At 39.1% G+C, this 17,034-nt stretch overlaps 1 protein-coding gene across 2 annotated transcripts in view; it reads right to left on the bottom strand.

Moving 5' to 3' along the window:
- Positions 1-17,034, bottom strand: part of GABRR3 (gamma-aminobutyric acid type A receptor subunit rho3) — a 53,801-nt gene that overhangs the window by 7,798 nt on the left and 28,969 nt on the right. For both annotated transcript variants that reach the window (XM_072923955.1, XM_072923956.1), the window contains exons 3-6: positions 12,462-12,574; positions 4,264-4,331; positions 2,675-2,898; positions 476-558 (exon numbers count right to left, since the gene is read on the bottom strand). In XM_072923955.1, the coding sequence (XP_072780056.1) occupies positions 476-558; positions 2,675-2,898; positions 4,264-4,331; positions 12,462-12,574 (488 nt within the window). The remainder of the gene's footprint in view (positions 1-475; positions 559-2,674; positions 2,899-4,263; positions 4,332-12,461; positions 12,575-17,034) is intronic.

Genomic DNA, 17,034 nt, shown 5'->3' with positions numbered 1-17,034 from the left:
TGTCAGCTGGCATGGAAGAAGTTTGCAAAGACCATGTTCCATCTTGTTAAAGTGCAGCCCAGCCTTGTGCCCTGCCAGCAACTTACAACTGAGGCACGGGTGAGAAAGGAGATGTTTCACAGTAACACAAGCACACATTTTCATTTTTCCAACAAGTTAAATATTGACATTTTATTTTACTTTTAATCTGCACTTTTTTTTTTTTCCTCACAGAAAAAGCCCTTGTGCTTTTTGACAGATTTTTAGATTTAGGCCTTGGAATAAATACCCAGTGGGAAAAAAGCAGGGTGCATCATGGTTTTTCCACCTTCCCCAAAGCTCACTGAGGTCCGGAAAGATCCCAAATTGCCTACAGTTCAATATGTACATCTGAAGGGTTCAGGTCACACATCAAAGTAAGTGAAAGAGGTATTATGCACAACATGGAGTGCTGGTAAGAATGCACATGTGAAGAACAATTAGGAATTAAACTTACAGCTTTCCAGTTCTAAAGAACAGTTCTGTGTGTCCAGAGGAAACCTACTGAAATCCATGAAGCACATAGCAGAAACAGTTATTCTGCAGAAAAGAAGAGAAAAGCAGAAATAAAATGAAAAATTTCACAGTTTCTCAGCTGTGTACACATCTTAGTACCAACCTGCTGTTTAGAACCCTATTGATTGAGGTTTTCTGCCCTTTTAGAAGCTTCTAAAATAGCTTCAAGGTGGTGAAATAAAGTTAAATCGGTGAGAGATCATATTAAAAAAATATAAATAGTCTTTATTATTAAATACATTACCTTTGATTTTAAACCCTATATTTGGCTTGATCCTTCATTAGTCTTCCCCACATTTTAGTTTTAAAGTTTACACTTACAAAGATTAAGAAAGGGAGGTCACATTTCTTGATTTCTCATAGACTGAAGTAGATAATATTACAGATTAGAGAAAATAGTATTCCAAGTGTAGTTTTCCCAGCTGGAATGATTATAATATTTAATTGTAAAAAGAGATTAGCTGCAATTTCTGGAAGCTTACTCTCCTCTTAAATGAAATGCTTTATATTGCAAAGAGCTTAAGGAAATCTAGGCAAAGCTGTTTGACATTCCACCTGCTTTTTCACAAATGTTTAGAGGACAAATATCCCTTTGTATTTAATAAATAACAAAAAATATTTAAACTTTCTAGGGGCAGCAATTTGAATATGGTAATTATTGCCAAAATTTCCTTTCCTGTCACAGCTTGCATGTCATTTGATGTTCATTAGTTCAATTTTTCAGTTTTGCCCAAATGGAATCCTACAGGAATTTCAGTGAGGGTTATACAAGTGCCCTTTGAAAACCTGTGCTCAGTAACCCCACTGTAGCTGAATTTTTACAAATATAAGATTTTACTGGCTTGAAATGAGATCCTAAGAGTGGGATATGCATAGGACTTCCAGCTATGGATGTTGTTTCCAGGCTTCAGCTATTGACTAAAGGACCAGGAGAACAAAAAGAAAAGAAATACTATTTTAGCAACAGATGTGGATTTTGGTTTCACTTTGCTTCATTAAAATCCTGGATGTCAGGCACTGAAGAAACACTGTGAAATATGCAGATTTATTACATGTAAGTATTTGGAATATAATTTACTTACTACATGTAAAACTGGAAATACAAAAACAAGGTGTTTTAAGGCACATCTAAGGAACATTTCCTGCTTTTCTCTTGGAGAATCACTGATATAAACCTTAGTGGAGGGTTTAGTTCCTCTGATCCCTTCTTCTCAAGAATTATGGAAATTAATACAACAATAAAAAGCACACTTCACCTCATTGTTCCTTACTGTCAGTGTGACTCTTGAACATACTACTTTAAAGTGGTGCACAGTTGTTGTTGTGAGAATTTCTGCACATCCTCATGACAGAGGAGATAAATTCATTAATTGTTGCAACAATTATTACACAGCCACAATCCCAAATGCTTCCATAAATCTTCAAACTGTCCAGACTGGATGAAATATCACTTCTGTGCTCAGAGTTAATTAGTACCAAAGTGAATTTCTGCAATGCACAGGCCTCAGGTTCCTTATCCTAGGGGAAAAATTGTTCCATTAAAACTACTTCTGCCACATCATCCAAATCTCCTTCATCAAGCAAAGCAATAACATATACAGGAAAGGGAGACACTTTAATGACCTTGTTATTCCAGTTCTGGAATTGCTGTTTCACTCTCCAGTTCCTTTTAGTCCCACAACACTGGTGGTATCAGCACCAAAAATCTGCTCTCTGTGTCTGTCTAGAGCCCCAGTTTGTATCACTGGCATGTTAACTGGTAAGCCAGGGGGAAAATAGCTGAGACAGTTTCAAAAGACTCATGAAAAAAAAAAAAATAAAACAACTAAAACCATGTTTTTTTCTTTGTTAATAATTTTGGGCTTTACTGTACTCAGTAGCAATACTGCTAGAGCAAGGCAAGGAACTAACACTTGATAATTCCCTTGACAGGAAACAATATCTGAATGATAGAAAAAATACATTTTCAAGCCTCAATTTATTTTCCCACTGGCACACCAGTTTCCCATTATGTGCTGCCAGGGGATTAATGGCAGCTCAGTATGAGAATCTTACCTGCAAGTATTTCCAGCCATTTCAATTACAGCCAATACATGACAATTGCAGTCATGGATTTTCTTAGGGAAGGGTATTTCCTCACCTCAGACTGAAGAGGACATTGCCATCAGGGTACACTCGGAGCATGATGTTTTCCACGGTTGTATCATGGATGAAAGATCTTTTGGAGTGCACAAAAAAGACATCAGGCACCCAGATCTTTTTTATCAGCCGTCCATCGAAAGTCATACTTTTGTTTTTGTTGCTACGGAATGAGAGTCTCTCATCCTTCCAGTAGTGTCTGAGATATAAAGTCATTGTGAAGTCCTTTGTTTCATTAAAAATAAAAGGAGACAATTCTCGTTTTAGTCATGCGCAATAGAAAACACTACAAATTAATCAATTCAATGCAAAGGATCAATTTCTTCTCCGCACATTATCTGAAAGATCCTTAATGAGAGGAACCAAGCACCACTCAATGACTTTGAAATTGAATATTAATGAGACTTTGGTTGTTAGTCTTGTCCCTGGTGTCTGAGGCTAAGACTTCATTTTTCCTTAGATAAAACTTCTACATATTTCAGTGGTCTGCTGGATTGGGCCAGCTGTGCAGTAATAAAGAAGCTTTAAAACCAGACAAGGGTAAATGGAAGAAATATTTCCTGTGGAAACCTTCACAACCTTCTCCAAGAATGGACTGTGGTTCCTTTAAGGTTCCTTTACAAACAGATTAATTGGAGTTCTTCATGAGCACTAGGTCAATTTTTTAAATCCACAAATCTGTTCATTTTGTACAAATATTGTACAGGGGCTAAATTAATACATTCATTAATTAAATGCATCATAAAGAAACAATTTAATGAATATCGTAAGAGTAAGCAGTTAGATTTTACAATAATTACAATAACTACATGATTCTTTTAACATAAAACATTATTACAAATATTTTATGATCCTATTTAGAGAAACATCACGACTGCACATGTGGGAAGAGATGGAAAGGATGCTGCAAAGCCAGTGTGAGCTTCTGCACAGCCTGACTGCTCTGTGTGCACCTACACAAATTTTGTATTATTAGGCAGACACCATTTATCTCAGTAGAACAATTGCTTCTGGTAAGAATACTGTGAAGAGTTAGATCTTCCCCTGTAATATGATTTTATGGCCCTGTAATACAATTTTATGATTTGAGTAGGTTTGTAAAGGAGTGCAGGAGTTCATACTGACAATATTAGTGGCAATTTGGGCTGAAGAATGAACAGCCTGCATTCCAGTACCACAGGCCCTAATTGCAGTGTCTCCTTCCCAGGAGCATTTCTGGAACTGGTGTTTCTCTTTCCATTTGTTATGATCACAGCTCCACCCATGCCACAATTATGGAATATTCAGATTTGCCTAGGCAAAAGAAGCAAAGGACATGAAGCCTCATCATGCAGAGTGCAGAGTTACTGAGAATTCCTGTGGCAGCCCAGGGTGAATAGTTGTAGTTTTCAAACCAGAGCACTGCTCACTCCGAGCTGTTCCTCTGGCCCAGGGAGAAATTCAACACTTACTAGTTTAAATGCATGCTTCAAGGCAAGGATGTGCTCTTTAGGGTTTGCTTTCTTTAACTACATTATTCTGTATCAGCCACCTGGACGCTCCTGAACCCCCTGTATTTTTACTGAAACCCTTTATTCCAGTTCTACTCACCATGTCAACCTCAGATATGCTGTCAATGCTCTCCACCTGCACATCAATGCCCACAGGTATTGGTGACCCTGCATGGGAACAAAAAAGGCATGAGGAGCAAAACTCTCTATTTTTAAAGGGAAGACTGCAGCACTAGCAGGATACAGAGAGTACTCTATCCCAACATTTACTGCAGTCTCTCCACCTTAAAACGCTGAATGATAAAAGGCAACAAAGTAAAACCTGATGCTAAGCAGTTGTGAAATAAACACAAGATGTTCAGTGCTCTTTTTGCAGGTAGACCAGCGGTTTTGGCACAGCATTTTGGCCAGCAGTGGCAGTGTCTTTGTGATGCCACAGCTAATGAACCCCTTGGAGTGTAATTCAGAACCGCCACAGGGAAAAGCTGAGTAAATACATCAAAGATTGCAAAGCTTTCTTACCACTTCCAATCCTTATTCACAAACAGCATACTTATTATGACTCTTATTATCTTCAGTTAGTGAACTGTTTACGGTTTGGTATAGCTGTTCATGAAAAAGCATTGCTTGCTCACTACCCCACAAGGGAGAAGCTGTACACACACACATCATGTTCTGTCACTGTGTTGTGTATTTACTGACTGCATTTTTAGGATGAAGTTACTCCAAATCAATTAAAAATTACAGCCAAATACGAAATTATTTCCACTCTTTTCAGTGTGAAATATCTAGAATTAAGGATCTAGTTCTACGTGGGTTATGTCATTCCTCTAACTGATTAATCACTTCCTTACAGGGGAGGAAGAGAGGACCATGCATATATGCATATACACACCACCACCACAAGAATATTCTGCTTTTGGCATAAAAATCAGTAGGAATTATTGTACATGGGATTCCAATCACTTTTGTCAAAAAGTACCAGCTAAAATGTTTTTAAAGTACACATTCCAAATAAGCAATTAAGAACATGAATACAAGGAAGTCTGAACAGCAACAGATTTTCTAACTTGTTTTTTTCTTGTCTTTTCCTTTTAGCCCTGTCAAGCCAAAATAGTACAGGAACATCACTCTTGTGATAACAAGCCACAATATTGTGTCCCTTTTTGGAATTATCCTTAAAATAGCAGCCTTCAAGGATTACACAGCTGCCTCCAGTTCTTACCAGTAAAGATCTTGAACTATTTTAGAGGTATTTTTAAATCTGACTCTGTAATCTCTTGATTTTACTTGTCTTTTTTTAAATAGGGAGTCTGTCCCTGCGCAGACCAGATGAAGATGCATTGTGCATGGGAAAGCAAGGTGAGATGTGCTCAGACTTAGCAGGGCACACCAGAAGATATTTGGGTACTGACAAGAGCCAAAGGCCCTTTGGCTCAGAAATCGTGTCTCTCTCTCAGAGGAATATCTCCCTCAGCCTCTTGGCCAAAGCCCAAAATAAGATTCAAGACTCTAGAGAGCAAAGTTTGTTAGTAAAACACCAGGCAGTGCTTGGGGAAATGCTGCTTCTTCTGGAGAATAGAGCCAGCAAAAGATAGCTGCTCCAGAGGCTGATGCACAAGAGTATCAATGGATATATTCAGTCAGATTCCTTCATACAAAACAATAGAAGACTTTATACCTCTCCTAAACTAGTTTTGCTCACTTCTTGCTTTGTCTTGATCACAACACACAGTTTACTTACACTAAATATCAACTTGTACCAAACACTGGTACAAAAGTGCCTGGTTGTAATCTGAGTCATCTTTTCTGTATTCAACTGAAATCTTGTAAACTACAAACAGGTTTAGCCAAAGTAGAGGTCATTGTGGAATTTATTCCTGATGTGAGCAACGTTCACAAAAGGCATTCACACATCATTAAATGCAAACAACAATTTATATTGAATTATGGGAGTGGAACAGGAGGAGAGGGAGAGCAGCTCTTAATGTCAAGAAAGGTTTTACCAGTTCCTGAGTCAAGGACAAGTTTAAAGCAAATAAAGTTAAATGTCTCCCATCAACATTCTTCAGGCAAACAAGGAGCTACACACAAATCAAATCCCAGAATCAGACATCTGACTTTCTAAGCCATGTCTCATGTGTAGTCAGCAAAAGGCTTTTCTTAGTGACTGCTGCTCCAAATGTGATGATAGCAGTTCTAATATTTTTTGGAATTTCAAAAATCACAGACAATTTCTTACCCAAACAAACATTATTCCAGCGTGGACAAAATTTTCATCAACAATTCAGCTCCTCTGGGCAGATACAAAGGAACCGATGACAGAACTAGAAATCAGTGGCTATTTATGGTTATGTTGGTTGCATGAACCAAACCAAGGTGCCACTTGTCCATAAATACACACAGGGACACTTGATTCTTTGAAAGGACAGCTTGTACTGCACTGGGAACTACTATGAAAACATGTTGGTGGTGACAATGAATAGCATAAAAGAAATCAAAACCTATGACCAGGAGAAATACAGTGAACAATTCTAAAGTGAATTGAATAAAAAGGGAACTGTTACAATTAAATTTGTTCCTGATTAGGTAGAAGTGTAAGGACTGGGAAACAGACTGCTTGAGAAGAGATTCCTCTTCCCTGTCTGAAGAAAGACAAAGACTTTACTCATGATACTTAGTGAGGAAACACTGTCCAGTCTAGAATACACCACACAGTATTATAAAAGCACATCCCCTACCCCAGCCCTGATCCATTACTAACAAACCAGAGCAGCTGCAAATACTTCCTTCCTATTCTGACTCTACTTTGGCAACAAATATAAGTAGATAATAAAGCCAGTAAACAATGCACCTATATGCAGCCCTGATCACTGTGATCTTCAATTTTCTAATCTGAAGCACTTCTATATCATTGTCACTAACACACCAACAAGAGACCTATTGGCCTCAGTCTGGTCTAATCCTTCATGGTTTTTGGGAACATTTCTGTGTGTGATTAAAAATCAACTCCACTAGAAACAAGAATAATTAGCTATTGGGAAGAGGCTGCTAGGAACTTTAATTTCTTCATCCCTTAGATTTGTTTTGTCACAAGAGGATGTTTTTATGAAAAAACATAATTACAGTAAGATTTGGAAAGGTTCCTAAACCAGCCAAAATAGGAAAGCAATTCATCTACCTCTGTGTCTGCACCACAGCTTGCTCCCTGCTAGATTGAGAATTTCAATCTCTGGCTGACCATCAGACAACAGCATCAAATTCACTTTAAAAAAAAAAAAAGGCAACCAGAGCAAAGCTGTGGTTTTTATTTCCCAGTTTGACAAAACTGGGGATGGCAGAGAGGATTTTGTTATTAAATTGAGCAGCTTCAGTTGCTTCTGAAGGGTCACTACAAATCATTATTTTAGAGGGATTAGTGATTTTCACAATGGAGGCTCCACAGATTTTCAGGATAATTACTCCTCGGCAGAAAAAAAGAGCATTGTTTTCAGACAGGTTTAACTTCATGCAAGCCATTTCCAGTCTTTTATTTTAAAGGTTTAAGCATAGCAAAAGAATTTCTTGATGAGCAGGGAATTTTATTAACAGATAGTACATCAGGCAAATTGTGTAATACCCTTTCTAGAATGGATATTATGTAAAAAGGCTATCCTTTTAGCATTTTTAGGATCAATTTCCACAGTAATAATGACTGGTTTAGTGAATGCTATAATATTTTTATAATAGCCAGACCTTTGGGCACGCAACAGATTGCACCTGAAAATCTATGGGATAGATATTGAACTTAGAAACAACTGTACCCAGTTGGCTTTGTAATAGTATATGCTGGGGGAAAAAAAAGGGATATTCTAGAGAAAACTGCTAGTAGGGGAGAGAGACCAGGGGAGAACTAAGGTCTGCAGGTGGACTTTGTTCTCAAAAGAGGAAGAAAAGTGGATAGAAATGTAAACAAGCTCAAGGGAGGTGAAGCTTCGTGGATTTATTTACTTTCTCCTGGCAATGACAGGAACAGAATCACTGGCAACAGCATTTTCTTCTTGTTACTACTGTGTGTCTTTCTCATTTATGTAAGAAACGAAGGTGGTCTGCTATGAGCAGTAACCAGATCTTGGAATGGAAGATTTAGCAATGTGAAAGGAAAAAATCCAGAAGAAGACTATTAGAGGTCTTGCAATTAATCAATATATTTCCCCTTCTCTCCTGTCCTGGACCCTCAGCTACTCCTTCCAGTAAGAGGTGACAAAAAGTCATTCCACTTTCACCCATGTAAGTCTTCACCACAGGTAGAAGAAGATATTTCTCATCTTTCAGGGAGAGCTGTGGTGTGAAAAAGAAAAGAACTTGGTGGCAAAGAGATGTTAGAATTGCAGCAATTTTAGAATTGCAACAATTTTGAAGATACACTGGGCCATATTTTCCTTCCTTTCCCCCCCCAACCCTTTTACCTTTATATGAATGAAAATGTTACTAATTTATTTTGAAGAGGGAGGAAGCATAAAGAGGGAGTAATAGAATGGGATTTCTGATCCTCTGAAAATTCAGAATGAAGATTATGTTTAATTGCAAATTGAGATGCAAATTTGCAGGAAAGACTGCTACCTCTTCACCAGCTAAATGCTGCTAGATTATTTTCATAATTTCTAATACTTGCTTATGTTATTATCTTCTATATTGGTTGAAAAATAAGAGATCATAAATTTTAAAACTTTAACTAACACACTTGTATGTAGGAAACTACAGGTCCTTAAGACTCAATGTAAAAGAAAAACCAATATGTATACATATACATACATACACACATGCATACAACACCATGTGCCATTTTGACCAGTACTTTGAAATAAGATAGTTCAGAAAATAAAAGGATATAGATACATAGATATATAATAGGGGGGGAAAAAAGTATATTTAAGGCATTTCTAAGGATTCTAAGGATCTAAGACTTCTCTCAACATGGAGTTTTGGGTGCTATGGCAGCCTGCATTGTGGCACTCAGATCTGAGCTTTACAAGTCAGGATATGCTGAGAAGTCTCATTCATTGTCTGTGCTCACCTTTTCTTGCTGAGTTGAGGATAATCATTCCAAGAAGTGCTGGCAGCATAATTTCATTTCTTACTTTTTCTCCACTCCCAGTTTAAGCTGCCTTCTCACTTCCAAACCAAACAGGACCATGACATTACACAGAAGGCAACAATCAAACAACAACCATAACAAAATATTTAGGAAAGGAAAAAAACACCACCAACTTTCATCAACTCAAGAGCCTTGCTTAGGGAGTAAATACAATGCAACAATGTCAAGTTTAAATTTTTAAAGTTTGGGTGTACTGAAATGTTGGTTTGCCTCACTTAACCTCACTGCAAAGCAACATTTTTAAAGAGTAGGATCAGCTTGCCAGCAGTTTCTGGGTTTGCTTCATCTCAGTGCTCTGTGTTTCTCTGGCTTGGATCTCTGCTAATAAACGGACAATGGCAGGACTAAATTTTAAAATTTACAGTCAGAGAGTCAAATTCTGATTGTGCAGCTGCAATCAACAGAAGAATGCCAAAATACACTCATATGAATGGCAGCAGAGTCGTGTTCATTTGGTCAAAAATGTATCTCTCACCTCCATAATTATTTCCAGTAACACTGCAGCCAGTAGCATCAGTGTCCAACAGTTCTACATTTATTTCCCCCACGTTTTTCCCTATGCATGTTTGATCAGTTTACAAATCAAAGTCAGCATGTGTTCCCTCTCTTTTTTCCTTTGTATAGCTTAATTGTAGGTACTAAAAATCCTGGGTCCTGTGGTCTGCTGTGGTCATTTACCTTGCATGTGTGGGGCTAAGTGAAATCAAACAAGGCAGACTTCGATTTAAGAGTTCCCTGAACTGAGGAATCTCCAACAGCATGAATTTTCCTGCAACCTTTTTTCCTAAAATGGTGCAAAGAGTCCTTCTCAGGCAAAGCGGAGTCAGATTAACAAAGTCTGACATTCCAACTCCCTGACATACCCAGAAAAATCACAGTGGGGTATAGGAGAGGGGGGAAAACCCATCTCTCTCCTACAGGTAAAGAATAAATACTTGTTTTTCATCCAGCTCTCCTGATCTGTTTGGGGTTTTTTTGTTGCTACTGTTGCAAATTGATGCATTGTGCTGAGCTGAACAGATCATGTGATGTGGCATGCGACAGATAAGAGCCCTTCAGGAGTCACAGTACAGAGCTGCTTCATTAAATTCGATGAAAACAAACCCAACATTTCACCTGTGGTAACTGCACAAAGCCACAGTGCTGTAAGTCTCAGTGCAGTCCAGGGTTATGTTGTAACTGCTGTGGCAATGACTGTAGCAATGATATCTCTAAATTCTTCCTCTACTCTAGGTAAGTTTCCTCCTGCTGCTCACTTAATCATCACTGTTCTTCAGAGAAACCCACACCCCATGTCTGCTGTCATAAAACAATCCCGAGGATGTTATTCAGATTCATGTTTCAGTAGAGAAATTTGTCCACTGATGAGGTCACAATTGTGTGTTAAACCTCTGCTACTGCCTTATGAATGCCAAACCACTCCTTACTACTGCAACACCACTGAAATCAATGGTAAAACAGGAACCCTGGAGTATAAACTTGGGATTGACACTCATTTCACTGTGACTTTTTTCACTCTCTGCTATAAAAATGCAAGTGGATCTGTTTTAGTTTAAGAGAGATCCACATTCCACATATTAAGAGTGTTCTGAAAATCTGGAAGTGTGTGAAGAAAAAGGTGCTTCCGATGCCACTGTGGCATGTGGGTGACAGAGGAGAAGCAGAGCTGAGGCACTCTTCAGCTGAAAGCTATTTCTGAAAGACAGGAGGAAAGCTGAAATCACAGCCAGGGCAATGTGATGAGTGAGAGGCCTGTGCAGTGAAGTCAGTGGAAAAACTACAGCTGGCTTCAAGAGGAACTGAATGGGCTCTGTGACGAATCATCTACAAAAAAATAAAAAGGACAAGGAGAAAAACCCTGGGTGTGAAAAATCCTCACTGCCCGTGGAAAATTAACTACTGCCAGATCACAGGGTATGTTCTCAAAGCTGCTTTTATGTACATTATCAATACTGTTTTCTGGCATGATCCAGTGATAAAGGACATCCCAAACCAATGTCTGCTTTCATGGAAATGCTACCTCCTTTCTGAAGTGGAATTCTCAAAAAATTAAATTGCTTGTGAGGTACCAAGAAGATGTCCATATTAACCAGATTAACAGATATTAGACAAGACAGGTATTAGGCATGAGGAGATAATCTGAATTTCTGTTGCCAAGAAACAGACTGTATCTCAACTACTGTTCAAAACCAGGCAAGGTTTTTGCTGTCTGACAAGACATCATTTCTATGGTAACAAGAAACCCTTTCCCATTCTCCCAGTACATCCAAAGATGCTTTCCTTACCCATTCTCCCTCTTGGCATGATCAGCAGGCCCCAGATCCCAGCAGCTGGTGTCAACAAGAGCAGCTCCCCAGACTTCAGCTTGCCTCCCAAATCTGTGTTTGTCTACACAACTGATTATTGATTCTCATAGATTTTATTTTGGCCTCATAATCCAGAGCAGTTCAGTCTAATTTTCCTGAATCGTGACAAGGGAAGTGGTGACGCAAAGGCTCAGACAAAGCTTATTAGTGGGGCAGCTTTCTCATTTTCCCTTCCATGAAGGAGAGTCAAAATTGAATCCAAACTGTGAACATTCCACTGAATACTCTCTTGATCCAAATGCAATTTAGTTAAATGAACAAATAATCATCATAGTGCCAAACAAGACAGAAACAACATCATAATAACCTGAAGGCCTGTGGGTAGTTTATTGGTTTTTTTGGGGTGTTTTTTTTTGGTGTTTTTTTGGTTTTTTTTTTTGTTTGTTTGTTTGGTTTTTTTTTTTATTTTGTACACAGAAGATTTAGGAACTGATGGATCATTTCAGTCTCTCAAAACAAATCTGATGACTAAGTAATTTGCTAAGTAATTGCTACTACTAGACCGTGCAGTTTACAGGGATACCTTAATCACTGTTCTCAAAGAACCTTATTCTAATACTATTTTTTCCTTAGTTCTGTAAAGCAGACAATTTGAACAGTTTCTCCTAGTGATACACTAAACACAAAGAAGCCCCTTGTCTTTGACTATTTCTGTATTTCTTCTTTATTTCCTGAAGTACAACTGAGCTGTGCTGCCATTAAGTCTGTTATTCCATTTGAAATTATAAAGTTAAAGTAAACTTCCAGAGAGAGGATAAACTTTTACCCAGCACAGTGCAGGCATGTGCTGCTTACCTCCAAATCCAGGTCTCAGTGCAAAGTCATGGTCCTCTATGTGAAGAAGCTGCTCAGATTTGAGTGGTCGGACTTTCGTGCTGTCAAGTTTCCTCATTTTAATTTCTCGTTTGCTATGTTAAAAAAAAAAAAGTGAGAAATTTAATTTATTTTTAATTTATTTCTTCTGTCCTGACATTCACAGTGCTACTCAAATGAAACAGGGACTTGGGAATACTGGACAGCTGAATCTGGAATGTTAAGGGTAACAACTGTGCTAATAAAGCTGGAGAAGGATATACTGGGAAAGGTTGAGAAATGAGGTATGAGGCTGCTCAGGTTCATGAAGAAAACCAATTACTTATAAAAAGTCCCAGGAAGAACTACTAGATCCTTTTCTCTTTTCTTCAGAGATTGTAGTTATCATAATACAAGAGAATAGAGCTGTTTGAAGTTATTATTCACATAAACACTTGCAAATCAATCTTGGAACTAATACCATATATCCATGGCTTAGCCACTTCATACATTATCCAAACTACAGAGACAATTATTCATTTTGTTATAAATGTGGCTGTTTTCCTAGGAGCTCAAATGAGTCAACAATTTTTTTAGAAGGACTGAGAAAGGATGATCCTGGATCTGGGACTTGCAGGGGGACTGGCTTTAAGTGGAAAGAGAGTAGGTTTAGATTGGCTGTCAGGAAGAAATTCTTTTCTATGAGGGTGGTGAGGTGGTGAGGCCCTGGCACAGGCTGCCCAGAGAAGCTGTGGATGCCCATCCCTGAAAGTGTTCAAGGCCAAGTTGGATGGGGTTTTGAAAACCTGGTCTAGTGGAAAGTGTCCCTGCCCATGACAGGGGGGTTGGAATGAAATGATCTCATGATTTTCTGTTCTATTGTACACATTAGGAACACGTTTCTCACAGAAGTGTTCTCATGGTGAGAACAGTGAAACATTGGAACATATTGCTTGGGCAGCTTTGGAGACTCCTTTCACTCAGGCTATTTTAGAATAGGTCAGACATTTATTTGCAGGAATGACTTGAATACAGCTGCTTTGCCACAGGCAAGGGACTCTCCCTAGACACAATTTCTTTCATGCCTTCTGTGATTCTCTGGGACTGTGCTGCAAGCAACTCTAATTATTACTTTTGACTGGACGATAGAAATGTGCTCTGAAGATTGTAGTCAAACACTGCTTAAGGCAAGGTATGGAATACCTTAGGATAAGGTGTATGCCTCTATTTACTTATTTTTGTCCTCCCTCTCACTTTTTTCTTAATCAAGAAGCCCAAGATATTACTTTTACATTACAGGAATGATGAGGTGGCTGCTGGGCTACCCAGAACTGTTGGGCTTGAACAAATTCATTTACCTTAGTATTCTTGAATGTCTCAGGCAATGCTGTCTGAATCAAATTACCAGGGTAATCAGAAGGTCCATGAGGCATTTCAAATACAGACTTTTGTTTTCTGAGTATGAAAATCATGTGTATGGTGAAATAAAAACCCACGCTTCAGAGAATTAAAATCACCACAGATCAAGCCTGCATCAGGGTAGAATGGGCAGCAGAACTGAACAGCTGCAATGTTCTACATGAGGAAATTCTGCTGCTTGGGATCCTGGAGAGGAGAAAATTATGAATTATGTTCAGAATGCCATGGCACAGCTAATACAGTTGGGAAGCACGAGGTTATTTGTCATTTGATGTGCCTAGGAAAATGCCTGTTTGATGCTCCAGGGATTTCACTGGAAGAAGCAGGCTGGAAATGATTAATCTATTACAACTTCTTGCTAGAACCAAGTCTGTACCTGAGGAAGAATTTCCCTGGACAAGAGAGGCAAAACATAAGCTACCAGGGCAGGAATTCTCTACTTAATAAGCCATGGGGAAGATATCCTATGAGATTTTAAACCACAAAGCTATTTGGAAGGAACATGGCCTGCTAACTGCTAAAGGTAATGAGCTTAAGCATACTGAACAGATTCTTACACTCCTGCAAAGTATTTGGAAGCCTATGGAAATAGCTATCATGCATTGCAGAGGTCATCAAAAATGGAAAACAGCCCCTGAACTGGGAAATCACTTTGCTGATAAAGCAGCAAGAGAGGTTGCAGAAAAGGGCGTTCTTACCACAGAAAGAAATAGATTTGTCAGAGTTTACACCAAAATATGATCAGAGGGATCACAAATTAATTACGTTTCTTAAGGCTGAGATCAAATAAAGTGGGTGGGCTGTTACCCTGGCAGGACAGGTTGTAGTTCCACCCCTGCTCCTTTGAGAAATAGCTCAGCAGGAGCATGAGAGTACCCACTGGGGAGCAGAAAATCTTTTAAAACATCTGAAGAAAGTAGTAATAGGGAGAAAAATGATTGATATTGTACAATCTATACCAAGCAAGTGTGAAAACCTGTTGTAAAAACAACCCCAACACAAGCAAAATAGTTCTGTTAGGGGTAACAAAGACAGGAGATCACCTGGGAAATTACTGGCAAATAAAATTTGCTGAGATGCCACGCAAGGAGGGATGCAAATATACACTGGTACTGGTGGATGCCTTCAGTGGATGGCCTTAAGCTTATCCCTGTTGCACCAAACCAGCATGGAAGTAGTGAAATCTTTGCTCAATTGTGTAATTCCAAAGTTTGGGGTTCCTTTGGGAATGTCATCAGATAAAAGACCACATGGTAGTTGGGGAAGCTAGTAGGATTCTGTGACTTACGTGGGACCTTGTAAGGTCCCCAGCAAGTAGCAAAACTGAATGTATGAATGGGACCCCCAAACCCCAGATTTGTAAGACTTGTCAAGAGACATCCATGACAAGGGCTCAAGCCTTGCCTACAACCTTGCTGAGAGTCTGCATACAGCCAAGGCAGAGGGACACACAAGTCCCTTATGAGATATTATATGGCAGGCCATATCAGGTTCCATATGTCCTGGGGGAAATGCATAGGAAAGGTAAAACTGATTTGCAGAAGTACTTCATGGCTCTGAGCTCCATTTTGCAGAAGCTCCAGAGATTCGTCATGTTATCCAAGCCAATAGGATTGATCACACCCGCTCATCCATCCACCCTGGAGATTGGGTCTATACCAAGTGGTGAGATAGTGACCCCTTGCAAGCCAAGTGAAAGGGACCATTTCAAGATTTACTGACCACCCTCACTGTGGTCAAGGTTGCTAGCAAAGAACTGTGGACCCACTACTCCAGAGTGAAGAAAGCTTCTGCTCCCAAAACCATTAAGAAGACAGAAACTGGTACAAATCAGGAGGAGGTGGTTTAAACTGTTTTTTACATGTCTTTTTTCTGCCCAACTGGTAACCAAGATTCAGGGTTCGCTCTGTGATTTGCACAAGACTGCAGTCCAAAATGAATCCAAAGTTCTTAATAAGAACAGTTGCTGGATCTGTTACCACCTCTAGATGGGGGTAGTCACTGGCCATTGATTGGCATTTTAATGGAAGAGAAACATACTAAAAGGTTAGAACCAATTCATAGTATCCTTCTGCCCCCTATACCCCTGAGCAGCCTGATAGAACATGGGAATTATACAGTTCCCTGTGCTGTTGAAAACACCACAGGAAAGGCCATTCTTCCTTCACATTGTCATAAAACCAATTTCAGAGAAATAATCAGCCCAAAAGTTGTGGCACAGATGAAATTGACAGGGTGCAGACTGGCTCTACCATTTGAGACAGGGTTTTATTGGATATGTGATGATAAGGTCTGGAAAATCCTGCCTGTGAATAAAGACTAAGCTTGTGCCTTTGGGTCTGTGGTCCCAAATACAACAATATTTGATCATCTTGAAAAAACAAATGGAAGGAAGAAAAGATTTCTTCATCCTCTTACTGAACATCCCACACTTTTCCATAACATAGTCAGAGCTCTCCTTCTCTCTTACTGAGTGGTTGAACTGCAGAGAGGGATTGCAAACATCTCAGCTGTCGTTGAACGTATTGAGCAGCATACATGCTGCAGATGCAATTTCAGCCTTACAGGAGGAAGCTGACAGTCTGTCATGTACAGTGACAGGATAGCTCTCAACTTCTTATTTGCTCTTATGTAGACCAAAGAGAGAAAATTAAGAAGGATGTGGATGAAATTTGGAAGGGGACTCCAATTTTACATGAAGTAACTTCCAGAAACGACACCTTGAAATTTGGCCATATCGTCCACACCCTCACGTCACGGTTACTAAACTGGGCCTGGATAAAAGAAACATTTATAATAGCTGTAATTATAGTTATCATCTGTGTAGTAGCCTTTGGATCAGCCGGTTGTGTAAACCAGTATTGTGGGTAATATAGAGACTAGACAAAGTAGAGCCTTGTTAGTCTCTAAAATGAAAAAATGATGACAAGATGATTTTTTTCCTTTTCTCTTATATACCTTTTATATGTCCTCAGTATTCTTAGCATGCATGCTTGTAATTCCTTAAGTCTGATAACTCAGCATAGCCCAAGTATTTTGTTAGGCCAGGAGACCAAACATCCTAAAGGCCTCATAGAAGGAGGTCAGAAAGCCCAATGCTATCCTGACAGACCAAGGCTGCCTCTAGAACATGTCCTGTCAACTGGAGATTTAGCCC

Source organism: Taeniopygia guttata, chromosome 1, assembly GCF_048771995.1.
Source record: "Taeniopygia guttata chromosome 1, bTaeGut7.mat, whole genome shotgun sequence".
In the NCBI taxonomy this organism is placed as follows: Eukaryota; Metazoa; Chordata; class Aves; order Passeriformes; family Estrildidae; genus Taeniopygia; species Taeniopygia guttata.
This window is presented reverse-complemented; position numbering and strand designations above follow the sequence as displayed.